This window comes from Toxotes jaculatrix, chromosome 4 (assembly GCF_017976425.1).
Source record: "Toxotes jaculatrix isolate fToxJac2 chromosome 4, fToxJac2.pri, whole genome shotgun sequence".
In the NCBI taxonomy this organism is placed as follows: Eukaryota; Metazoa; Chordata; class Actinopteri; family Toxotidae; genus Toxotes; species Toxotes jaculatrix.
Window position 1 is genome coordinate 27,340,537 of NC_054397.1, and position 27,088 is coordinate 27,367,624.

Below are 27,088 nucleotides of genomic sequence, written 5' to 3' on the forward strand. Positions count from 1 at the left end.
TTCCTCTGTTAGTTTCTTACATTCCAGAAATCATTTTGTTGTCGGGATTTTGTACCGTTAAAGTTCATCCGGGGGACACTGAAGCAGGACTCTATTCGCGGTGTGACGCACAAACCCTCTCTGGATCATCTAGAGACATCTCAGGTGTTTGCAGGCTGTTAGTTGAGGTAACAAACTACTTCATATTACACGATTTGTGATTATTTAAATGTAAACAAAAAGCCCATAAGCAGGACAATGGCAGATTTAACTCGGGCGATGAGACTAAAGCACCTAATATGGCATCGTAACCTGGTGAGGATTTGCCAGACCGTGGTTTACCCTTTGCTTGTGTTGTGACTTTCGACCTGCAGGGTTTCATATAATGGTGTATCATTGTATTTGTCTCCCATATTCAGCAGCTGTTCAATGCCACCAAACTAAATAAACAATGTCTCTCTGTCTGTTCCCGCATGCAACATGTCTGTACCCGAGTGTATGCAGCTGTCATTATCTACATGTCCTCTGCCTGCCTGTGTACATATCTGTATTGGTTTCAAAGGGTTCAGGTGACCCTGGCTCAAGGCCCAGGGGCGCCTGTGCCAAAGGTCTAAGGCTGACCCTTAAATTTATTCACTGACTTATATCACTGACAATACAGTTTATATGTATTTACATATAATTATGTATTGAACGCAGATTTGAGTTTGTCATCTGATCCCCACCCCCTGCTCTTATTGTGAAAATGGTGCACTTCATGGTGCAGTCAGATGCAGAACCCACGCGTTTCTCAATCTGACTAGTCAAAATTCCCTGTCACCGAAAATCAGGGGTTCACATGTTGTTTTTGTGTTAAGGTGAACTGATTTCACCTTTTGTGTTTCATAATCATACTGAGTAAAGAGTGTGTGTGCAAAACACAGCCGGGCCTGGATGGGTCTATAACACTGGATCTGGAAATGGTTGTTAGAAACTCCCATAGCTGTTCCCAACATTGAGGTCACCGATGTCTGGACTGCGATATTTTATCTGAGGTGTCTGTAATAAAAGCTGTGAAATAACTGCCTACAAACAACTCTACTCTGCAGCTGCAAAAATATTATACACCCCCGAGATAACTTTGAATTGAACTGGAATTTAAAGATTTTGTTGCTACAGAACCTTTACTCAGCTCGGTGGGTCTGTGGTGATGTCAACAGACCAGACAGGAAGCAAAATCTGCCAAAACTACTGTTTGTAGTTCAGCGGCATTCATCCTCAGACACCATCTGACCCATAGCTCCTGTTAAAGCAGTGATCGTCCCACATGAGGTCGGTTAGTTAGGTTCACTTGGATGAATTAACTAGCTAGCTAACATTAATTATGTGGTGGCATTAGAGTTAAGGATGGGTGGGTGGTGGTGATGGTACTTGAATGGGTGTGGATGAGAGGCCCACTTTGTGTCCACCTGTCCACAGTTCTTAATGGCTGGCCTGCCCATATTCACCTTGTTTGTACCTGTATGCACCTTGTCTGTCTCCACTGTAAATGCTCTCTCTACCCCCCCCCCCCCAAAAAACCCCTGTCTGTACCTGTGCCTATCTTTTCTATACCTTTATGGACTCTGTCTGCAGCTGTTTGCACCTTTCCTGTACCTTCCTGTTCCCTCTGTGTACATTCATGCATGTTGCCTGTATCTGCAGCCTTCTCCAGCAATAAGCAAAAAAAAAAAAGAAGATATATTGCATTTCCCATAAAGTCTTCTTCTATTGTGACAGAAAAAAGTTTGCCTTGTGTACCTCCTCTGGTCTGGTATGTTTACTCTCCCTTCAGGATAAACATATAAGTCACTTTGACTTTGATTGGACAGAATTAGCAGGGTCATCCCTAGAAACGCAAAAATATCCATAACTGACTGACTGACTGAGTGTTGTAGTTTCCCCATTGGTCGTTGCTCTTTTCAGACCCTTTAGCGACTTGTTTTTGTTTGTTTAGTTGTTGTTTTTTTCTTTTTTTCAAAAAAACGTCTTGTGACAAATCTAATAATTTTTTGGACAAACTGTAGACAAACCGTTTCAGTTCCCTGTAAGTTCCCTCTGCAGACACACCCATACACTTCTCTATGCATCTCAATCAAGTGACTGTGAGGCAGCTGATACAGACATGAATGAGTTTATAACTTTCTCCCTGAGTGATCATTTTACAAGTACATACAGCTGAAATCACAACACAGCTGTTGTCTTTAACTGGTGTGTGTGTGGTGATTTTGTCAGACGACGTCATGGTTATAAAATCAGGATTTTAGCTGAACAGTAGTTTGGAAATGGCTTGGAAGTGACTGCTGGTTAACATGTATCGTAATGGGCTGTGTTTCAGTCACTGTTTCATACTTGTTCTGTTGTCAACAGAAACAACAGAAGGAACAGAAACCCCCCCCCCCCCCCCTCCCCCTTCTTACTCTCTTTCCTCCTTCTCTCCTCTTCCTCCCACCACCTCACCACATCTGCTTCTCATCCTGCAGCATTCCTGTCTTTCCTAAGAGGATTCTGACATGTGGTTTTGATGAACTAACACACTCACACACTCTCTCTCTGTTCCTTTTTTCTCTCTTTCACTACCTCATTTTGTTCTCTGTTTCTCAATCCCTTGCTCCTTGTCCAAGCAGATTCCCACACCAGAAACACACACAATTGCACTCGCACTAGTACAACACACATGCTGCTTTTTACTGGTTTCCCACTGTCCTTTGCCCTCTCCAGTGGGGCGTCCCATGACCATGTGGTCTGTCTCTGTTGTTCTTTGGGGTCTTTTCTTCTACAGTCTGCTCCTCTTTCTCTCTGGGTATTGTTTTTCAGTTTTCCCTGGAAAAGATTTTCTTCCTGCTCTGAAACTAATGTTAATGAACCCTTTCACTTTGATCTGTTCTGCATGTTGTGATGTGGGGAACAGTCAGAGAGAACGTAGATCCCTGAACCGTGCAATGGTTACATCTGCTGTTCTGTTTGCGTCATGGTGTTGTAGAGAACCACGACACAGGAGGTTCCACTATCAAATCAGAGCATTGACCAGTTCTACGTCTTCATTCCACACATCTCCTCCTATTTCACTGAAACACCATATGTTCTTCAGACTTGATGCTGTGGGAGCTTGGGAGGAAAACAACAACAGTCAGTGCAGCTAGTCATCAAGTTCCCAGCTGCTTTGACAGCAGGCCAATGGCTGAGACTCAGTGGATGTGTGGTTGTTTAATACAAACTAAGTAACAGCTCAGGATTTGTCACTCTCCCCTCACTGCAACAGAAATCCAAGGCAGCCTTTAAACCACGGGGGTGGAGTTTAAGCCTCAGTGCTGTGCTCACTCTCTTTCTGCCTGGTGTCACACTGCTCACCTGAAAGCTTTGCTGCCATTTAATGCTATTGCTGCAGCTGCTGTGGCTGGTGTAATGATGTGACACTTTGTGTTTACTACTGTGTTTACACGCCCAACCAGGGAGCAGAATATCTTGGACCACTGGATCACTTCACTGGATCCAGTGATGCCTTTCACACCGTCTTCAGCACTGCACTGAGTTACTCTGACCACGTCATGGTTAATCCGATTCTGGTATACAGACATCAAAGCAGTGAAACTATAGAGGATTTTAGGGTGTGCTTGGACTGTAGTGACTAGGAGTCTGTGCAACTGAACCCCAAAACAAGCAAAAATCTGACTGTGCACAACCAATGAGTGTGGACATTGCCATTCTCTTGAGGAGGCAGGAGACACTGACATCATCATGGGAGACAAGCAAACTCCTGCCAAACCCACTGCTGTTTTTCTTTGTTAGTACTGATAGTAATAAACGTTTTACATATAAAGTTCTTACAGTTTATCTAGGCCATTGTTTGTTGCCTGTCCCACCTAGGTTCAGGTTAATTATTTCCCAAAGTTAATTTGTATATTATTGACACTCTTGACTGATCACCAAGAAAAATGGTTCTATGAGGGTTATTATGCTGAGATCATATCTGTGGATGAATAACAAAAGTTGCTCCTTGTAATAATTCTGATCAAAGCTATATTTCCCCAAATTAAGCTCATTTTCACTATATAGATTAGGTAAATGTGGATTGTAGTCCTCTCCATGACTCTGCCTCTCCACTCTCTGCTGCTGTCTTGCTATAATAAAACAGGAGTTTGCACACACAGTCTCCTTCTAATTAATATCAAGTGAATTCTGTATTCACAGGGTTGAGGACTGAGGTCTTGAAAAGTCCGGCAGAATTCACTTGGCTGGTGATAGACTGCAGTATGACAACAGTGTATTGTTAATGTGTGAATACTGACTGTAATCTATGGTATAAGCTTGGTTTGATTTGTAGAAAACCCCTCTTCACTGAAATCTGCCATTGTATCTAACTTGTGTTTCTTGCTTTGCAGCAAAATGCCTTCTCCAGGCGCGGTGGCAACAGTTGAACCCAGGTTATATCGCTTCGCCGCCTGGTTTGACCCTGAATCTGCTGGGGTGAGTTCAGGACATGACTCAGTCTGACTGGAGTCAATGTTATTTGAATTTAAAGTCTAGCTTCCAATAACTTATTATTCAGCAGAGTGTAATGCTGGATTTCTGTGTCTGTGTAGGTGCTGACCATCCTCTTTGGGCTGTTCCAGGTGGTGCTGTCTGTCCCACTTGCTTATGCTGATCAAGCTCTGCCAAAACTCTTCATACTCCCACTTGGCTTAGGAATTCTAGTATGTACCTCATCGGCTCGTAATGCTCAGGAAATGTATGAATCTGACAAAGCACATAGTACAGAATAGAAAAAAAGCCATTTCATCACTGACAGTAAAGAAGATTTTTGAATGCCTGGTGACACAGAAGAAAGAGGATCAGTTATATATATATATATATAACGTGACAAGCTCCTGCAGATTATCTGCAAACTGAACTGAGTGTACTAAATTCTCAATGTCACTGATGAATCAAAAGGTTTTTGCTTCAGAGCTCCACTCACTGGTGACTTAAAGCAACAACACTCAACTGTCAGCTCACCCCGTGACATAAAGAAGTTCACCCCCTGGTAACTGACTGATTGAAAGACTGTTTGGTCTGAAGTCAAAAACTGAAATCTCTAATTTACAAAGTATTCAGACCCTTATTATCAGTACTTAATTCCGTACTTGGCAGAAGCTCATTTGCAGCTTCTTGTCTTCTTGGGCACGTCTTGATAAGCTTTGCACACCTGGATTTGAGCAGTTTATCCCATTCTTAGTAGCAGATCCTTTCCTCCTATCTACAGATGTTCTATAGGGTTCTCTCAAGGACTGTCAGAGACTTGTGTACTCTAGGAAAGGTCCTGGTGGATCCACACTTCACAGTTATTCAGGCCACTGAGCTCTTGGGTACACACAAAGCTTTAGAAATGGTTTCCCAGTTAACAGTGTGTGTGTGTGTGTGTGTCTGTGTCTGTGTCTGTGCATGCTGCAGATTATGGCAGGAGGCTCATTCACCATGGCCAATGAGAGGAACCCCAGGAGAGTACTGGTAAGGTCACACAACAAGCTGATCTAATGATTCATAGTAGAGATCTTCATCTAACAAACATCTCAGACATCACCATCTTTAGTATTTCCATTCCATTCCATTTCCATTTAGCCTTAGTTTCAGCAACGCTGAAGGAAGGTTCCATGAGGTGAGGCAACACATTCCTCAGAAAGCTTTTCAACAATAAAATGTCAACTCAGGTGTTACATGATATAATCTAACAATACATACATGCTGACATTCCAACCTGTGAGTCCTCAGCAGTCTGCTACATGTGTAGATGAGCACTCAGTACTCACCACACCTGTCTTTGAACTCAGTCTTCATCTTGATCTCAACCACACACCTGTGAAATTTTGTGAGCATATGTTGAACAGTTTTGACACGATTGCAGACACCATCTGTCCACAGTCAGTTAATAGTTAATAATAAGTTAACTTGTACTACTGTAATTTTACATCAAAAATGAAGCACATTTACTCTTCAGAGTTTATCACAGTGTTATCAGTATGGCTGTTTGAAAATGTCACGGTGATGGATCTTCACTGCCCCACTCCACAGGTTCAAGGTTGTGCCTACAGTAATGTGGCTGGCCTGGTGGGGGCGCTGCTTGCCTTCTGCACCTACTGCTACAGCCTCAGCACTGCCAAGAGTGATGAGCGGTGTGCCTCTTATGAACATGACAGACATGTCTACAGACGACGATTTTCTAATGATTGCCCTCCGGACGTACTGGCGGTCAGTGTGATCGAACTCTTCTTTTGTTTTCTTTTCCTTTGTTTTCTTTTCTCAAGGCAAAGAAAAAGAAAAAGGAAAATTATAGGCAGACAATAGGATTGAGAGATGTGCTGAATGACAGAGGTTGTAAGAAGGATGGAAAAAGGTGGGTGAGGTGGAAGGATGGTAATGGCGATGATGAGAAGAAGAAATAAACTGGTGCATAGATAAGAAAGAAGTGTCCTCATCATATTCGTGATGTACGAGATAAGTAAGAGCATGTCCTCCAGTCCTATGAGTAGATTTTATTTATTTCATAGTTGGGTGTGATGCATTTTAAAGGTCCATACAGACCAGTGTTACAAACTAGCTTAGGCTGTTAATATTATGGCATATGGCATTGGTATTTAATGTTTTTAACGCTAACCAAATAAAATATTCATACTGTATACTGTAATGTAGAGAATGTCGGTTTAGTCCCATCTGTGTGCTTAAGTTTCTGATGTGTTTCTTTACTCCTGCAGGCCTACTGCTGGAGTGTGACACTGCTGCTGCTGCTCTACAGCAGTGGGGCTATGGTCCTGCACTGCCTCCTGTCCGTCTCTGCCCTCAAAGCACTCAAAACAGCCTAACACACATCCAGGACGCACGCACACGCACACACACACACACACACACGCACACACACACACAACCAGGACACACACGCCATGTATGTTGAATTCCTCCTGATCAGAAGCAGAATTTAAAAGCAGGTATCAGTCTTTGCAGATTCTGCTTTGGTGGATTTGGTGACTGCACAGTGAGTTTTCATAACTCATCATCATCATCAGTTTTCATCATGCAAGCTCTTTTCAAAACTAAACATGTCCTCACATCATAAAGGGAATTAATTAATTAATTTGGGTTTTTGTTTTTTTTTTAGAGTGAAGAAATATTCTAATTAGAAAACAAAAACAAATACTGAAAAAATTCTCTTTCTGATTGGCTGGCAGGTAAACAGCACACATCAAACAAAGGTGTGGTCATCAGTTTAACCACCAACAGTCAGCTGCAGTCTGAAAAATGGTGGCCTTATCTGCCTGGTTAGTTACTGTGGTATAAGTGAAACAATACACCGACACACTAGGTGAAAATACTGTCGATTTTATTTTTATTGTCACTAATATTAGACAAACATTGAAATGTATCATCTTATTGCAGATCTATCGGTATTGATGCATATCCTGTCTGATAAGTCAGAACATATTGTACACTGTAAAAGGTCTCGTGTGTTTCTCGTTCAATATAAAAAAAAGCAAATGTCAAGTCTGATGGATCCATAGCAAGATTGTTTGTCTGTGTCAAGTTTTTATAAGTAGAAAATGACTGCAGGACAATATATTTTGAAAATAAAATATTGATAATGATATCGGCCTTAACAATCCAGTATCAGTTGGGTTATTACATATTCGGCTGCTGTTTTTGTGGCTTCAAAGACAAAAGAAACCTGTAACACAGTGTACTTACCATTAGTACAATTTAAAGGAACATTTTGACTTTTTGGATAATACACATTTGCTTTCTTGCTGAGGTGAGGAGATAACTCATATGTCCGTGCCTGTAAATATGGAACAGGAGCCAGGTTAAGTTAGCTTAGCATGAAGATTGGAAGCAGCTGGTCTGGCTCTGTCCACTGTCAAAAAGACCAATCCACCTATCAACATCTGTAAGGCTCAGTGAACACATCAGCCCCCACAAAACCACAGACATGAGAGTAGTTTCAATGTGAACATTTCACTCAAAGCGTGTTTCCCAAATTGTCAGTTGTGTGAGTATTGTGGGTATTTGTTTTAGAAGCAGAACTCAAGGGAACATCTGTCAGTATGGTCAGGTGGCCAAGGTAATCACCTGGACTTTTATTTTTGGGGAACTTTGGCCAACTTGTTTCGAGTATTTGGTTGATTATTTCTGACTTTTCTGTGAAATGTGGGTCAGATGCTGTACATGATCATCCCTCCAGCTCTTTAAACTCAGGACAGACAGGAGATCAAATGTTGAAAACCAGCCCCATCTACTGACTAAATCAAGAGAAAACCATAACTTTTCAGGATTACAATCTTGTTTCTCTTTTGTTTTCATTTTTTCAAAGGGCTATTCTGGCCACACTGCGTGCTAACATTACCATAGCTGGTGTGACTAAATAAAACCCTGAGTCACCTTCCAGGTAACTGTGCACAGTGCTTCCCCTTAACCTCCACTGTATTTGTGAAAGCCTTAATAATGAGGAACACAACTGATGCGAATGGAAACTTTGGATTATTACAAAATGTGTATTAGAAAACCATGTGTCTGACAGTACAAAAGCTACATGTAACAGAAAACCAAGGATGCATTTTGGCCAGTAAGAGAGATGTACAAGTGTAGTGTAACCCAGTGTAGACCCACTTTAAACAACTGGATGCATTTATGTATAGACCTGTAAAGGCAGATTGAATCTGCCCAAGTATTTTAACGTTTGACAGGAAAAGTCGCGGACACTCAAAAGGATTTAAAAAAAAAAAAAAATTGGTATATTTAGCTAGAGATGAACAATTGTCAAAGAATTAGAACTTGGAACAAAATTCAGAGACAAAATATGTGTAATCTAATCTGTTGCATGTAAAACATCTCTCTCAAAGTTAAACTTTTCAGGGTGGGAACATGAATATGTGACAAAAAGACAATAAAAGACAGTAAAAATTTAAATGGAATCTATTGGCAAACTTGCGCTTTCTGAATCTGTGCATATTGTTTTACCCATAGCAAATATATGTATTAAAAAACAAACAAACAAAAACACACACACAAGCAGCCTTTTAATGGCTATTGGTTATCTTGGTGACACATACTGTACATACCCTTCTGTATTTTGTATTCTTGTGGTGTTTTGTAATGTTTTACATTTTTGTATAATTTTATAACAAATCAAATATCATAAAGAATATTAAGATCAGGGAGGGCACTGACATGCATCTCTGTATTTTTCAGTTCAGTGATCAGTTTTGAAACAGGAGCTTGTTGCTGTATCACATGGTCTTCATAGTTTGTACCTCTGCATGTAAACTGGGAGAGGACAAGATAACAAACCCCTTACACTAAACCTTACTGTATCAGCCTCGCATAGAGGGCATTTACTGCACGGTATAATATATTATGGTGTAGTGTATACAGGTGTTGCTGTTATTGTGTCCACACTCTGTATGTGCAAAAATACGTGTCTGAGTCACATAGCCTGAACTGTTGTGAAGCAATAAACTGTCTCTAAGACTGATGGTGTTTCTCCATCCTACGACCTGTGACTATTTAGACAGAAATGTTCCAGGTGTTTCCATGACAGAGCCTGTGCAGCCAACCAAAGAGCAGCTTCCACCCTGCTCAGGACACACAGCACCATGTTAACAGGCCTTCAGTCAAACAGCAGATTTTAAGAAGTGCTGTTTCACTTCCTGCTCCGGAACTACACTAATGTTCCCTTGATATTTACCATTTATCCTTCATTTACATGTTACATTAGCTGTTCAGATGCATGATTGCCAACTGCCTGTGACAACTATCACACTCAAAAATAGGCTATCACACAATTGCAGACACTGTGATTGATAAACTGTGAATCAAATCCTGATGCCATCAGTGAAAAGGTCTGGCAGTGTTCCTTACTGTATGTTCTTACTATGGCACCTGAATGCTACTCCTACCACTGAGAGGCTGAATCTCTGAATATATAAGGGATGATTGATAAGTTTGTGGCCAAAGGTAGAAGGAGTCAGTTTTAGAAAACCTAGCGCAGTTAGTTTTCAACATATCCTATATCCTACTTTTACACACTTAGTCCTGTGGTCATGGAGCATACCGATCTCTTCTTTGTAGAAGTCGGTGTCTCAGACCTCCAGGAGGTGGTCCACAGCAGCGATGATGCCATCATCACTGTCAAAATGGTGACCAATAAGCTCCTTCTGCATCTTGGGAAAGAGACAGTAGTCTGAGGGGCCAAATCAGGATCAATTAGCGGGTGGCTGTACACAGGCTGATGTTGTCCATTTTTTCGGACAGTGCTGATGTGAAATTTTCAATTACCACAAAATGTATTAACTTCAAACTTTCTGCATAATCACTCAAAGAGCTGAACTGTACTTGGATGTGACTGTATAAATCATTTCCTTCAATTATTATCCTTAATTCATGATAGCAGAAGTGTTTATCTTTGGCTCAATCTGTTGCTGTTATTTGAAATGTTTTTACAAACACTGTAGTTTTATATATTGCTGATATTATTGCTGATGAACTATTTGTTCATTGTTGTCTGTGTATTCCTGTGGTTTTTGTGTTTAAAGCCTTCCTGCAAACCACAGTATTTAGTAAAGACCAATACCAGTACATCAGTCATCAGTAGCAGATACATAAGTGTTTTTCTGTCTTTCTACCAGAATTAATTAATTAATTCTTGTGATGGGCTAAAAACCTCCAAAGCTACATAAAGGGAGTATACAAGAAGTTCTTATTGCCTACAAAAACCGTTAAAGCTGCTCCTGGTGCCACCAAAACCAAATACAACTATACCTTCTAATAACTGCAATTTTCATCATTTATACTGACTGGATTCTTGCCAAATTGCTAAATATCCAATTGGAATCATTTCAGCTTCCCAAATGAAAACCTAAGCTTCTGGGTTGCCAAGTTGTGGCAAATCCTCCTCCAGACTTTTTATCTCTTGAATTTACCTGGGAGACCTGTTCAATGGACTGTTTGACCATTGATCCTCTGGAAGAGGCCTGTGGACATCTAGACCAAACTCCATCTAGAAACAAATCATTAATATTTACAGCAGCAGAGTTATTATAACAGAACATTTATCAACGTGTCTGTGTCATTAACAGTCTGACTGGCTGTAAGAGCTGTTTTTATGACATGGTGAAGTGAAGAAGTTCCCTGTCTCTTGCCTGAACAGTAACTATCGTCCATCTGTGTGTCTTGCTTTAATCTGATGTTTTGGTCATAACGTGGAAATGTGTATTTCTGCTCAGTAACAATGCAGTTAAACCTTTAATGGTACGGTGAGTTTCACACTGTCTAATAAGTCATCAGGTCTGCAGTTGTAAGTGTTAGCATGACATTAATTAAGGGTCATCAGTTTGACAGTCACCTGAATTTATAAATGTTAATGAATCATTAATAGTGTTCTACAATAATCCACCAGTTCTGCAGCTGTAAATGTTAATGACTGATCCATGAATGTGGATTAATGTATTAACTATTAATACAGCCATTGATCACAATTCATTAAGCCTTTATAACTGGAGCCTCATCTGAGGGTGGTACCGTTGTTTGTTCTATCTGAGCCCACTCTCTGTCCTCTCATTTCTCCGGTTCTGACGGAGTCTGGTCCTGGTGGTGGCGGCAGCTCCTGCAGCTCGGCAGGGTGACAGATATTCATCCACTGACAGCAGTGTTGGAGGGACACTGGCAGCAGCAGCTGGAACATTACCGTCACATACTGTAGGGATTTTCCTTATATCAGCTGAACACCGGACCGCACCATTACTCTGCAATATAGGGGACAGCGGAGGGAAAACGGCCACAGTTGAAATAATAACTGCCAGATATATTAGTAAACCTTTAAATCAAAGAAAGTATTTTAAATGTTTAAGTCAGGTGTTCATTTCAGTTCGCCAGTATTGTTTGAGAATATTTTAGTTTTGTACGAACACCCCCACTAACCACGGAACGTGGATGGTTCCTAAAATGGCGGCGGTTTCTGTCAGTGTAGAGTGAAACTTTCTTATTTTTAGCGAATATTTGGCGCTTTTCTAACACATTCTGTCGAACGTGGTCGTGTGTTCAGTGAAGTAAGATTTATCGGGACACAGAGGCGTGTGGCTGTGGTCGTTGGGACCGAGCGCCGTTATTCTGGGCTCCGTTTTTGATCGCCAAACGGCTGGGCTTCCCTCGAAGTTGACGGTGGCTGAGTGCCTGACATTGCGATCATACCGACTGTTGTTGTCATCAGATCGCTCAACGCGGAACCGTCAGTTGAGACCGGACGTCGCCGAGTAGCTAGCTAGCTTATCGAGTCGGCGGGTTTTATTTGAGCCGGACTGAGTGAGGCCAGGTCGGAGATCCCGAGGCCGTGTCACGTCAGCTGTCAGTGGAAACAGAGAGGTGGTGTTGGATGTCACCGCGGCGCAGTGTCAGACGGGATTTGGTTTGCTAGCATCGTGTAAGTGCCAGCTCATTTTCAGCCTTTTCTGTTCTCAGTGAACAGCTTGTTCTGCTTCGTGGCCTGCTGTAATCCACCTCCTCTGTATGCCTATAGGATGACTTAAATAAGCTAGCTAGCTATTAGCCAACAGTCTAAATGTCTTACTACCACTTGTGCTAGTAAAAAAATTCCCACATTTGTTATAGACCACATACACAGTGGGAACTTTATGAGGGAGCAGCTGTGACATTATTTGTTTTGTTTTAAGTTGTTAGCCATGGCCAGGTATTATAGTGACTAATAAGGATCTACTCGTGTTAAACATAAAAATTCAGAAGTTAGGCCTCTGACTGTTCACTTTCTTTTCCCAAACATTGTTTTTAACTGTTATTTCCTGGTTCCTTTGTGACGGAAAGCCATCCTGGCAAATCAAATGGAGAAGCTCCAGGACCTTAACCAATCAGAGCTACAGGAGCTCCTGGACAATCCGGAGAGGGTGGAGTCTATGGCTCTGGAGTCTGACGAGGTAAAAATGACGCCTCACTTTCCATTTGACTTCTTTTTTCCAGTCTGGCCGTTAAAGAAGCTCTGCTTTCACGTGAAAGGCCTCTCTGAGAAATCAGGGATTTGATTTATGGGGCTTGGAATCTTGCAGGAAGTTAGGTTGGTTGAGCCTCTCAGTGTGGCTAAAATCCCATTACCCAAACCACTCAAACTGTCATACTAAGGAATTAAAACCCCCCAGACGAGTTTGTTTGTATCACAGCAGCGATTCTTCATGGTGTCCATATACTTATGGACAGGGGGACAATACTTGGCTTCTTCAGCCTGATTAATGAGCACATCATTTATATGGAGGTCTTGAACATGATGAGTAATTTGTTCCAAACACTATGCTACTTGTTTTAGATACTTTCAGAATTAATTACCGGTTGTGCTTTGAACCGCTAATTTTAACTTGTGATTTAAAACTTGCCTAACTCAGACACTGGAGGTGCTGATGTTGCATCATCTGCATATATTGAGAAAGAGGACTCCTTCAAAATAAGAGGTTAATTATTTTGACAGCCTGGGTGGGAGGAAGTTAGTAATGCTTGGTTTCAGTAACCACTGGGGAGACCTGAAGCAGTGTTGGTGTCCAACTGTAAATCTTTCAGTATCCAAACATAAACATAAGAAAAAATATGACAGAATCATTCACTAAGATCAACATAAAAATTTTCAGATAACAGGGTTTGTGACCAGACACACTGCTTACAGCCCTTCTGTGTTCTGTGAAGTAAAATGACTGTTTTTGTGGCTTTGAACAGAATGATATACTGGCTGTTTCAGGGTAAACAAAAAGGATCTTACTCTTTAAGTTATAGTTCTGTCTCTGTAGGGATCTTTTCCATAATGTTCTCTGACACTTATAATAACAATCTGAGCCTATCAGTGACAAGACCAAGCACTTTTAGTGGACGTACTTTGACACGGACAAATGCCCAGTTGCATTATATTGCAGTTGTTTCGCAGTTGCAGTTTATAGTGCTCTTGCTCAATATTGGAGAAATACCAGACATTTTTGTCCCTATTAATCATTTAGACCCAAAAAGATGGGAAACTACAGGCTTAAAAATTTAAGGTGGGACTTGGCAGGTCATTATTGTTAATAGAAAGAAAAAACGTCGAGTAAATACCAGAAATACTCCTTTTTATCTCAGCTGGCTGAGGGCTGAAGGGGTGTGTCTGTGTTTGATTGACAGAAGCTGACAGTGCTGGTGTTACACTGTTGGAACCAGAGTAAACAAACTTGTGTAGCTACACATCAGGGGCAGCGTGTTGTTAATGGTGTTGGAGACTGAGGACCATACCAACTTCTAACCAGACAGAAGTGCTGTTATATTTACATGATGTTGCGTTTACTGTTCTGTAGCTGAGGAGCTGTCTGATTAGCTGTCTAACTTACAAACTGACGTTAGCAGGTCACTGGCTCGTTCAGCAAGCTATACCATGGGATAAGAAGTGTTCATGTTTGCAAGTTAGATAAGAAGAAGCCTTTTGCAGAGAAGCCAGTGTGGGTTGTTGTTGAGTTTGTGTCTCTTGTGTATCAGGCTGCTGTCTGGTTCAGTCCGACTGTGTGCTCTGACTATTATACAACGCTGACCCTACTGCTTTATGCAACATTTGGTTGGCTGTATCCTAAAAAGGTCTCCATCTATGTAGACAGATACGCAACATTGTTTTGTTTTCTAATTAATACAAACTAGGGGCATCATCATAAAATCAAAAAATATAAAATATAAATTTCTGCCTTTTGGTCTGGTTTTTTTTTTTCCTCAAAGGAGAACAAAGGAGATATGTTATACTGTAGCAGGCAAAAAAACATGACATTTTATTTCAGGTGGACTTTAAAGTCCATCAGTGCTGCAGCCTGTGAGGGAAGTGAAAACACTCCATGTCCTTCGTATTATTACTTTCAAACTGTGACTCTGCTCCCTCTGAGCACCAGGTGCCAAATGTCACAGAGCATTTAGTTTCTCTCTGTAACACCCTGTCATGTCTGAATGAAGCTGAGAGGAACATTTATGTAACAGACACCTACTGTATGTTACAAGAAGCCATCACTTGAACGAGTAACTCAACACAGCAGTTGTGTAATCCATGTCTGAAAAGGTCTGTCGACATGCTTACCCCTGTGATTGCATTAATATTTCACATCAAAAGCATTTTAAACTAGCTTTTCTAACATTTATTTCCCATGTGAAATCACTGTTCATTAGTCCTTAAGAGTTGCCCCCCCATGTCTTCTACATACAAGGACTGGATGGTGTTCAAAATTATACTACTATTAATAAGATACCCAAGTTCTGGGTGTTCACAGTTCCTTTTTGCGTCAAACGAAGTCAGTTCTCAAATATCTAAAGAGAAATTTAGCAAAATTAAGTTGTCTAAAGGTGGCAAAATTCAGATTTAAATCAGAAACTATCTGATCATAAAATGAGTAATCAAGATGCTTAATCTGATCTGATGCCAGCTTTTGGCACTTTCATTCAACCCAAAAAATGATATTTGCAAACTATAAAATGATAATCCTTCTGTGTGCCTTTCTTCCTCCACTCCAGATCCAGAACATCCAGCTGGAGAGAGAGATGGCTCTGGCATCAAATCGCAGCCTGGCCGAACAAAACCTGGACATGAAGCCTCGTCTGGAGTCTCAGAAGGAGGTGCTGGTGGAGAGATACTCTCAGCTAGAGGCCGTCAGAGAAACCTACAGACAACACTGCTCCGTGAGAGGTGGGGGTGGGGGTTTAGCTGGGGGTGGGAAGAGGGGGACATTGGGACTGTGACTGTTTATTGCAAATCTTGGACAAGATTGAAATAATATGTTATTTTACAGAGTCTATCTTTAGGTTAATCTTATTCCATTTCCTGTATTCTCTGATTGTAATGGTTAAACTTTCAACGTCCAACATTAGTTTTGTTGGTAATAGCCATGAGTTTAGTTTTTGGTGGATTTGGCTGTTTCCATGTCCTGGTCACAATATATAAAGAGATACGTGTCAGCTGGTTTAATCTTTCACAGTAAATTAGAAACCAAAATATATTCTAGTTTCAGAAATTCTTTTAACTCTTCCCAAAAGGGTGTTAATTCTGGACATAAAAATTGTGAGTCAGTATAATTATCTACTTGTTCCCCATATCCTCTCCAGCATTAGGCCCTGCTAAGAACATTTCCCATACTTGGAATAATAAAAAAAAATCTTGTGCTTAGTTTTCAAGCGACTGTCCTGTTTTGATTGTGACGCCTTAAAGTTTCCACTTAGGATCTTTCCAGTCTTCTGTTGATAGGTTCATTAGACTGAGACGGAGGTGCACAATAATATTATAAATGGGCAACATCGGTCCAACCAGAAACCATTACCAAGGGCGGGGCTGAGCAGGAAGTTGGTAATAACTCAATTTGTGTTAGAGCAGTCCAGATTACACTCAGCAGAGGCATCGGCACTGCATCCTGTTCATACTCACTAAGTTTGTTAACATGATAAATCGTGGGCAAATAGCAGTTATTAATGCATGTGTGTGTGGCCTTTCACATCGTGGTTCATAACTCAAATCGTACTTCAGAAATTGCACAAACTTGACTTTGATATTCAGCTATATATATATTTATATGATAGCATTTCTGGGTTTGATCATGGTGAATACATTTTGAATATTTAAAAATAGACAACGCTGAAAAACAGTGGCACCATATATTTAGAGTGTATGTGAGAGAAATACTGCCAACATCTGACTGTAGATTCACCAACATGAACCTTTAAGATTATTGGTTACACTACCACTAATGTTATAGCGTATAGGCAGAATGGGCTAAGATGCTCACGTATTAGCAAATGGTTAGCAAGCTAGCTAATTTAGCAAATGAACCTGATAATATGACGATTGTCACAGGAGAGTAAAAGATGGGGGCGTTGTTTATTTATTTTCCAGTATTGCATCTTACCAACTAGGTAACAACACAGTGTGAAGTCAAAAGTCAGTAATGTCTGTGCTGAGAAAGTATAGCTGGCTAGCTATCTCGCTAACAAGAAAAGATAATCATGAGTGACACGGCAGTTATCAGGGTTATGTTACAGTCATATTGAAAAGTAGAAATGATGGGGTCATTGTTTATTGACTTTCTAGCAATGTATTTCACAAACCTGTTTGCAACTTAGTGTGAAGACACTGTTTGACCCGTCACCAGCGTCTGCTCAGCTGTGACGTGTCCTCTGCTGCATGTGCTGCAGTCAGTGCTGAGAGAGCTGTGTAAACAGTGAAGCGGGAGCGAGCTCTGCTGGAGAAACTGTGTGATGACACCATTTCTAAATGACCCTCAGCTTCTTTTTCTGCATTATGTTCTGTTAAAAAAAAGGGAGAAGAGGAGAAGACTGATTGGCAAATATAAGAATGAATTGGATGTGGAATATTCATTAGTAGCAGCCAGCATCAGTGGTGGGTGTGGTTGGCATTACACACTGTTGCAGCTGTAACCACAACTGACAGTGATTTCACAGTTCACTGACCACACTCTACTACATCACCACAGCAACCTCAACACGTCAGGCACAGCAGGACAATAAATACAAGATCTTCAGCTGCTGTTTAGGTGCTTTTTACTCACCTGTGTGCTTGGGGATTTAAAGGAACCGTCCAACATTCAGAGACCTGTGTGTCTTGTCTGAACAGTCACCTGGATGAACAGAACCAGTTTTTCCTGTGCTGAAGTCTATTTTTATCATGCTCTCTCTCTCTCTCTCTCTCTCTCTCTCTCTCTCTCTCTCTCTCTCTCTCTCTTTCTCTCTCTCTTTCTCTTTCTCTCTCTCTGACTCTATGTTCTACTCTTCTTCCTCAGATGGGATGGTGGGTCAGGTGTCTCCAGAGGCGTTGTTGTCCAGACTACAAACAGAGGGCAGCAAAACGGAGGCAGAGTCAGAGGTCACTGTTAAACAACTCACACACTCACACTCAGAAAATGTGTAACGGATGCTTATGCATATGTATTAAGTGTTTGTATTTGGCTCAAAGCAGATTTTTATCAGTATATTTCCATTTCGCATTTTCAACAGCTGACAATATTAGCACAGTACCTTCAGTTAGTAGGCCATAAATATGAGGCAGAAGCAATTGTAAGGAGGTCAAAGTAACAAACTGCTGAATAATAATCCTGTCATCACCTTGGAATGAGGGTAATGCAGACACACGTGACACTGACTAGTTTAAGAGCTGCAAACACATGACAGTGCTCAAACAGCCAGAGACTCCATGCCATGACAGCGGCTGGTTGCTTGTTCTGCTAATATTATGACATTAGCAGCAGTCTCACACCATATTCTTTTATGGTACGGAGGCAGAGGTGTTTCCTTCCTTAACTCACGTGCTGTCTGGCTCCTCTGTCAGGTGTTATGGCTGTTTGACATTTACAGCATGGTGGCACACGTCTTCATGTGGCTCTGTGTTGGAAGAAAGCAGAGACTCTTTGTTTTAAAACTGTTTCATCTCAGTTGTCTATGAAACTCTTCCTGTTTGGAAGCTCTATGTGATGCATTGAATTCATATAGTATAATGTTCCTGCGCTGTGTAAATTATAATCATGTCAGGATCTCAGGAGTCTAATTTTAGGTCAGAAACTTTTTGTGGCCCCAGCTGTTTAAGCTGAAAACATTTCTTCTTCCTGTATAATCTTCATGCAGCCTACCTGAAAGTTTACCCAGTAAACTTCAGATCTGAGTCAGCCTGGTGAGGATAGTTTGGCCGGCCTCTGTCCTTTCAGTTAACAGACGGCTGGTTCTGAGGACAGAGACGGCTGAACAGTTGCAGTCAGATACAAAGTATTAGTCATAATAAGACCTAAGACCGGTAAGGATTTTTTTGGTGCTATATAAATAAAACCGACTTGACTGTGGCCTCTTATGAAGCTGCATCATGCCACTGACTGAGTAGTTAGTTCATTTCCTGTTGCGCTTTTTCTTTACTGAATACAGAATGACTTAGTTTGTAGTCTCTTTTTAACACAGTACATGTTGTTGAAACTGTTTAAATACAAGACTGATGTCCAAGCTAACAAGTCTGATCGGCACCTGTGCTCCTGTATCTGTGCAGGAAATGATCCTCACTATGGATGTACTAAGGACAACCCACTCCTCTGGTGCGGTGGAGTAATAAACAAATCTGTGCTTTAGTTTCTGTGGGCATTAAAATGAGTGTGGCTGGGTCTGGCCTGGATGTCACTCGCACTGCATTAGAGGACATTTGCTTAAATTTGAGCTTTTCACAACTTTTCCCTGTGGTGCTGCTGGATGTCATTTAAATCCCTGTAACTCAATGAGCGGCGCCGTGCCGCTAACACACAGGGAACAACAACGCCAGATCCTATTCCATATGAAGGGCAGTCTGCAACTGTCCCAGCTTTTTAGGGAACCGCCTGTTCGACAGTCAGCGGCCAGTTTGAGAAGTTGGAGGGAGTTATTTTTTGACTGTTACTGGATGTGTGTGTCTGTCTGCAGGCTCTAGCTGATGAGTTTCTGGAGGGTTCTCTGCCGCTGGACTCCTTCCTTGACCGCTTCCTCTCCCTGCGCTCCCTCGCTCACAAAAGACGGGTGCGGATAGAGAAACTCCAGGAGATCCTGCGACAGAGGAGGGATGGCAATCCCACTGCCATGACATCATCAGCAGGCATCAGCCAGGACCCCGCCGCTGCCACGCCCTCACCATGGAATCAACAGACAACAACATCGACGACGACAAATCAACAGCAGCCGAACTCCAAACCTCAGTCCTCCACTTACCAAAACGCCTCTCAGCCAGCCTCCTCTGCTGGTGGCCTCCCCTATAGCCCGTACCCTGTCTCACCACCCAACCCACCCCCTGCAGCGGCGGCAGCAAGCTCTGGCCCAACCAACCCCCCGTCACAGTTCCCTCCGTACCCTGGTTCCAGCTCACCATTCACCCCAGCAGGGAGCTACTCCGGCCCCAGGCCAGCTTTTGGGCCTCCGGCTTCAGCCACCTGTCCTTACCCGACCCAGCCCTCCTTCCCTACCCCACACCCGGGCTCAGCATTCGGCCAGTACACCCCAAGCCACCCCCAGAGTGGCCCCGCACCCTATCCGGCCTCCTACAGCTATGGCGGCTACAGCTACCCTGTCAGGCCCGCCTATGCCAATCCTCAGTCACCCACGGGGAGGCCCCTCTACAGACCAGGATATGGAGTTCCGCAGCCGTACTCCTGAAAGCACTACTGCTCCTTTGTCTCAATTCTTCTTCTCAATTCTTCCCTTCTTTGCTGTCTCACCCTTTTCTCCTCCCTTCCTCCCTGAACTCTCTCTCCTTACCCTAATTCCTTGTCCTCCTCTTGTCTTTTTACCTTTTCTACCCTCCCCCTTCCCATGTCTCCCATGCTCCCAGATTGAAGAGGTGTCTCGCTTTACTTATCTTTGTTGCACTATTTCTCTTTCTCTAAATATCAGTCTGTTGATCTCTCTGTCTTTCTCTCAGTCCTTTTCCCTTTCTCTGTCACCCTACAACCCACCAACTCCCCCACACTAGTCTCAGGTTGTTGCGTTGTGTTTAAATGTTCAAACACTTGTATCTGGCCCTTCATACACTCACTTTTCCCATCACTCCCTCCTTCCCCCTCTTCCATTTCAAGTGTGTGTGTGTTGCTATTTGGCAATCAGAAAGACCTTATAAACACACAAGTGCACTCCCCCTTAAGACAAATACATGACAGAAATCAGTCTTTGTAACACTACGTCAGTGTCCAGTAGCTTTGTTACCAGAGTCCGTCTTGCTTCACATTGTTATTCATCAGCACAGTCTGCACTGAGAAACAGCTGATAATGGAAGGTCCATGTCCCAGTCTCATCACCGCAGGGCTCGTAAAATGCAGTTAAGATAGAAAAGTCAATGGCTTTCACACAGTATGGCCGTAATATTAGGTTCATTTGAGATGCAGGGCTTGTGAGGGAACCGTATTCACAGCTGTAGCTGCCTCCTTTAATCCGCTCTTCCAGACACGTACCCACTCCAAACAGAAATGTGTCAGGTGATGAGAGTGGCAGGCTGAATTTCATGATGCACAATTACCTGTGGACAGTGGGCAGAAGAATCACCAGTGGCTCCACAAACCAAGTCACCCTTTATTTTGTTTAACCAAAGATAATAACACTGCTTTGTTTTGTTTCCTTGAGTTTAATGTTGACAGAGGAAGTTAGCATCATCCCTGGATGGAGTGTCCCTCTCCATCACTCTAAAGGCCCCTGCTCACACCACAGGGTGGCACAGCCAAGTATGTTTGGTTCAGGCTTGGAGACATAGTGACTACTCACAGGGCTAAGCTGGTGGACTACTGTAGCTGACGAGCTAACCGCTAACACACAGGGAACAACAGTTGTGTACCACCCCCACCCCCCCGGTGTTTTCTTCTCAGGAATGTTCATCATTTCACAAGAACAGAGAAAAAAAAAAAAGCTCTCCAAGCTAAACAAGCTCGTCAGCTCAGTTGCTAACAGGACAAGAAGTGTAAACCAGGTCTCTGTTGTGGAGCAGTTCATGCTCCGACAAGCCAAGCTTCAATAAACCTGGATGGTGTCAGCTCCGTCCAGGCAGGATGCTATTGGTCAGTTTTGGAAAAGTGGGGTTTGAACTTGCCGATTAATGCTGGTGTGACTGAGCCTTGATACTGTTGGTACTGATACTGTTGTTTGTTGTCAAACAAACTGACAATAGCACAGCGCTGCAGCTCCGAGCTGTGTCAGCAGTGTTTGCCGTCCAAGCTCAGCTCAGCTTATTTCCATTTTGTGCAGGAGGCATGGCAACAGCTGCTGTAGATGTCTCTCAGTTAACCACATATCAGTCTTGTGTCAGGACTACACAGGCTTTGAGCAACTGTTTGGACAGCCCCAGCAACAGGTTTGGAAATGACCCAAAGACTATAGTAAACCACATTTTCTAAGCCTTCATGTGCTTTCCACAGTGGATGTTGTCCCACATTCAAGTCACAGAAATAAACCAGTTCGCTTTCTTTTAGCTCCGTGTTTGGTCTCTGTTGATCCTGGACAGTGGCTCTATCAGAGCTTGTTTCTCTGAAGACAGAAAACCAGGCTGGTGAGAATGGAGTTTGGTTGGAAAACCAACACAGTGTGCTAAAAGAGGCTTTAAAAAAAATACCAAAACATTGTAATAACACTCTGTATGTTTGTCATACCATATCCTCCATTTGGACTTTCATGTATGTACCGTATTCAGCTATGATACAGTACAACAGTAGAAGGGGGTATTAGGTTAAACGCATGCAGAACGTGCTGCTGTGGAAAGCAGATGTTTGCTCTTACATACATTAGGCATCTTAGATTCCCCACCTGTCCAGTACACATGGTACAAGCTGGATTAAAGTATTTCAGAGTCTTAAAGCTCTCCTCACCTTTCAGACGCTCGGGTTACTTGTGCAGGGGGACCTGGATGCATCAGAACATTTCCAGCAAATGCACTGAGCCAGTCCTGTGTATCAAGAAATGCAAATCCCCGCTGGTAAAGTGTGTCGGTTTGTGCTGAGAGCCAGCGAAATGAAGAAGTCTTATGTGTGTTAGAGGTGTTAGCAATGAAATGTAGATAGTGTGATAGATGTGTAGGGGGAGTGAGGAGCACTGCAGTCCTGTAGTAACACCCTGACTTGATGATACATGGTGGACTCCACAGGGCAGTTTGAATCAACACGCAACCAAACTATGTCTCACTCCTTTGTTCCTACTTCGTTTGTATCCTCCCCCGCGCCTCATCGCCTCCTCTTCCTCGTCCTTCCTCACCTCCCCTCCATCGCTCGCCTCCTCTCCACACCTGCTTGTTGAACATGAACTGATGCTTGACAATGATTATCAGAAGAAAATTGTTTTATTTCTATAAGTTTACACTATCAGTGAGAACACGAGTCTGTATAGTTTAATGGAGTGAAAATATAAAGGTTGGTGATCGGTTCTGTGTCAATTGAATCAAATTAAAATGTAATGTCACTGGAAATGCAAGATAGTTGATGAGAGATCGCTTAATGATGTTTTAGAGGCAGATGCCACCTCACTAAATTTCTATTACACCTTTATTTAACTAATCATGTTTTATCTTTTACACCTCCTCCCAGCTACTTCAGAGCACTTTATTAATATGATCACTAGCTGTAAAGCAGTTATACAGTTAAACATTCTCTGCCCATATGTTGTCGTAGCAACCCAGTCCTCCCAGCTCAAAACATCAGCAGTGAAGTGGGAGGACGGGAGGGAATTCTGTGGTGCTGTAACAATGTCAGGAGGCATGTCTTCAAAATAAAGTGCCAGTGTTGTCACATACATGCTGTATGTTGGAAAGTCAGCATATCAAGTTTCAAAACATCACAATAGTCCTTTCATCAATGAGACAAACTGGATCTTGAAGTGACTGAATTGAATCCAAATTGGTCCCAGCCTCTAAAATACTGTACTGCTATTAACACTTAAGTGTTGTTGTTTTTTTTGGAGTACTGAGATCGGCCATTAAATTAGATTTAGTAAAGATGAAGAAAGTTTGACGGTAGCTGTGCCGTAGCAGTTAGCAGTTGTGCGATTGAAGGAAAGGCAGTTTGCCATGTACACAAGTAACAGAGCGGGAACACACACATGTCTTATCGACGGTTCATTTTTATTTCATGACGCTGCATGTCAGAGACTGTTTCCCAGAGAAAACTTCTTCTTTGGTCAGAAGCAACTTTTAGCTCCTGGAGCATCTAACAGAGTTATGATTGGTGGCTGAACCTCAGCAAAACCCAGCTGCAGGATCACTGCAGTGTGTCGCTTTAGCCAATCACTGATCTCACGACATCTTTTCTGTCACTAAAGCTAATTCTGTAGCTGTTAGTTACCACCAGGATCCATGTTATGGTACTAACAAGATAAAATATGGAAAAACGAAAATGGCCAATCAGCAGCATTTCAGAATAGGTTTGTAGAAGGAGTTGTGGATCACTGATACACAGGCTGCACAGGGACACTGAGAGGCTGTGATACGTGGGCAGATGTTGGGTGTCATTCTGACGGGCTGACCTGACCTCTGCTGTCTAGTCTTGGAAAACAGATGAACGGATGTTTAGAAAAGAAGTGGGAGTGATGGTGGTTTGCTTGTGTATATTAGTTACTATTACTATATTATTACTATCAGATGCTTGATAGATGAGTTTATCCATGGAGCATTTTAGGTTAGACATCATGAATAAGAAGAGCGCTCTCTGGTGCGAGCTTGTGGAAAATCTCTGGACTGTGTTGCAGCAGCTCTTCATACACTCATCATGCAGTTTGTGTAAAGCTCTTTGTGACTGCAGGCCACTTTCACACCAGTGAGTCACTAAATCAGATTGCACCGTTACAACTTAAGCAATGTCTCAGCTGGTAAAGACTTTATGCATGTGTGCAAACAGCACTGTCCAATCAAGAGCAATCAGTAATGTAAACAGGAAGTCCCTGAAGCATGGAGCTCCCTGACTTCCAAAAATGACAGTTTAGTATCCAAACCATATATTAAATAAGTAAATAAGTAAAAGCCAGCTCTTTGGGAGTCATAGTTAGGATCTTGTTTTGTTTCTGTCGGTGTACATGGAGACACCTGAGTGTTTGACACTGACCCACCTAACATCATTAGATCACTTAGTATAATGAAACACTTTTCATTCTTAAAAAATGACATTTGTTAAATGTCATTTATTAAATGTAGCCAGGGTCAGGTAAGACGTGACCATATCCTGTTATATCCCCAGGCATTTGATCAGGAACACTCCTCCTTTTCTGTGACCGTCTGGACCAAAAACCTTTCTTTACAAATGAACTGATTGTAACGTCGAGCTGCAGACCTGATGACTTATTAGAAACTGAGAGACTGTGAACATTTATTAATGGACTACAAACAGTTATAGTGGCATTATTACCTGATTGAAAGGATGAACACCAGCCAACATACCAACCCACAGTGTGTTCTTATCACAAGCTTATAAATGATCTATAAATATAAGTGAATTAAAAAAAAACTATTTATAAACTCTTTACAAAGGGGGGCATTTCTAGACCGTGTTCACAAACAAATACACAACCAAAGGAGATCTGTCTGCTGCTGCTGCCACACAGCTCCACACGATGGCACCACCTCACACACTGACACAGTCTGCGTTTGTCATGTGTGCCCCCCCCCCCCCCCACACACACACACATACACACACACATACACACACATACACAGTGAGGATGAGTCAGGTGTTGATCTGCTCACAGGACATGATGTGCATGAAGAATAAAAAGGCCTGTTGATGTCCTGTTGCTGTACTGCTCATGGTGCTCACACCATCCTCTTCACTTCTGTATCACATGTGTTCAGTCTCCACTTTTATTCACCACACACACACACACACACACACACACACACAGCAGTGTCTCAGCTGGCTTCTCTTGGCTTTGCATCAACACAAAAAGGCGAATCCCCTTCAGATGATGATACTAAAATACTCCAAGTGTGACAGGCTGATGTAGTGGGTTTGTCCTGGGGACCCCGGTGTCCCAGAGACAGGATGGCAGTAATAATAGTATTACAGTGTTTTAGAAGAAGCACAAGGGAGATGTTCTATTATAGTCTAGCATTAATATTATCCAGAGGGAAAAAAAAAAAACATTCAGATGGATGTATCTGTTCTTCTGATGCTGAGGAATTATATGATGATAATGACTGTAGATTGTTAAAGAGCCTTTTTTTTGTTTTCTTTCTCATTTTTTGGGGTTGTGAATAATTAAACTGAAGTTGATCTAAATTCAAATGTTCTGACTCTTCATTTCCAAGTACCGAAGTGCTTTTTATTCAATAGCATGGAGAACAAACTGGACTCAGGTAATGCAGATTCTATCAAAATAAAAGAATGAATTTAATAGTAGAGAGTGAATGTCAATTTTATTGTGACTTTGAAGCAAATTTGTTGCTTTAATATTTATTATCAGATCAAGTCTGTTTTTCAATGTCTGTGAAGAAAATGACTTTATTCTTTAAAATGATTCGACGGTGAACTCCAGTTTTCATACAGCACCGATCACACCTACTGCACACACACCCACACAACACGTGCTGCAGTGACTCCGCAGCCACGCTCAGCCAATGAGAAGGTCGAGTACAGTGTTTCTGGTAAACGATCAAAGGCTAAAATCAAAACTAGATCTCACTGGAGTGAACGGAGCCCGTCTTTAAATTCACTTCACTAAGGGACACAGGTCACATTACAAATAACAAATTTGCCTCAGGGGAATAAACAATCTGTAAAGCAGACATACAGAACAGAGCAATGTCTTAAAATTGCACTACAGATAATCACATTGAAAAAATTATAGATTGTAAACATAAATTAAGACTATGTGGACCTGTGTTCCATCTCTCTCCCCTCATTTCCTGGCAGCTCTCTGTTGCCACAGTCTGTGATAAAGGCATGAAGATGCTCTCACATCCTGAAGAAATGGATACAAATCATTTCAGTGCAACAGCCTCAAACTGTCTCCAGACTCTGTGCATATCAGATTCAGATCTGTGTGTAGTCTGTGCACGAAGGAACTGTGTGATGTGATGACGAGCTTGTTGACGGCTCGCGATACCCAAATTAAAAAGCCCAGCATTTTCACCCTTTACCTGCACATACTTTTGGTTGAATTGGTGAGGTTTTGATACAGATGAACAGCTACTTTCTTCACAAGTCCATATGTAAATGTTGACAGTTATGAAACCTGTGACATGAACCTGTGCAGGTGTGAATGGACAGGCGTGGACAGCTGCACAGTGACGGTGCTTTCATCTGTCTGTAATCCACTGGACTAAGTGACACATGTCTCTGTGGACATCTCCACTCATGTTCCTCACTAACCCACCGTCCTTCACTGCCATTAGTCCCTTCTTCTCTCTCTTCACACCATCCCTTCATTTTTCTCTCCTCACTCTGCAGCCTCTGGTTAAAAACTCCACCGTGTCTCATCACGTCACAACCAACCGTCTGCCTTCTTAAATTGCAGAGTAAATATGATGGATGTCAGCTATGTCTGTAATATTGTGTTGTAATATAGTAAAATGCATTAAATAAATACATTAATTTTAACTCAATCACGTTCTCTG

The 27,088-nt window shown here is 42.1% G+C and overlaps 2 protein-coding genes across 2 annotated transcripts; both read left to right on the top strand.

Annotated features, from left to right (window-relative positions):
- Positions 1-14: 14 nt before the first annotated feature.
- si:dkey-9i23.16 (uncharacterized protein LOC571915 homolog) lies at positions 15-8,847 on the top strand. The gene is made up of 6 exons (XM_041036770.1): positions 15-167; positions 4,380-4,464; positions 4,581-4,691; positions 5,428-5,484; positions 6,046-6,222; positions 6,726-8,847. The coding sequence occupies exons 2-6, from the start codon at positions 4,384-4,386 to the stop codon at positions 6,831-6,833; spliced, it is 534 nt and encodes a 177-aa protein (XP_040892704.1). The 5' UTR covers positions 15-167; positions 4,380-4,383; the 3' UTR covers positions 6,834-8,847.
- Positions 8,848-11,961: 3,114 nt separating this feature from the next.
- vps37c (VPS37C subunit of ESCRT-I) lies at positions 11,962-25,661 on the top strand. Its single transcript, XM_041036743.1, has 5 exons — positions 11,962-12,436; positions 12,835-12,944; positions 15,523-15,694; positions 17,796-17,878; positions 19,447-25,661. The coding sequence occupies exons 2-5, from the start codon at positions 12,852-12,854 to the stop codon at positions 20,167-20,169; spliced, it is 1,071 nt and encodes a 356-aa protein (XP_040892677.1). The 5' UTR covers positions 11,962-12,436; positions 12,835-12,851; the 3' UTR covers positions 20,170-25,661.
- The last annotated feature ends 1,427 nt before the right edge of the window (positions 25,662-27,088 follow it).

Bases quoted from the DNA above. Each gene is read 5' to 3' on its own strand.
- si:dkey-9i23.16 (XM_041036770.1), top strand. From the start codon at position 4,384: ATGCCTTCTCCAGGCGCGGTGGCAACAGTTGAACCCAGGTTATATCGC. The intron at 4,465-4,580 runs GTGAGTTCAGGA...GTGTCTGTGTAG, and splicing joins TTGACCCTGAATCTGCTGGG to GTGCTGACCATCCTCTTTGG. The intron at 5,485-6,045 runs GTAAGGTCACAC...CCCACTCCACAG, and splicing joins GGAACCCCAGGAGAGTACTG to GTTCAAGGTTGTGCCTACAG.
- vps37c (XM_041036743.1), top strand. From the start codon at position 12,852: ATGGAGAAGCTCCAGGACCTTAACCAATCAGAGCTACAGGAGCTCCTG. The intron at 15,695-17,795 runs GTGGGGGTGGGG...CTTCTTCCTCAG, and splicing joins ACAACACTGCTCCGTGAGAG to ATGGGATGGTGGGTCAGGTG. The intron at 17,879-19,446 runs GTCACTGTTAAA...GTCTGTCTGCAG, and splicing joins AAACGGAGGCAGAGTCAGAG to GCTCTAGCTGATGAGTTTCT.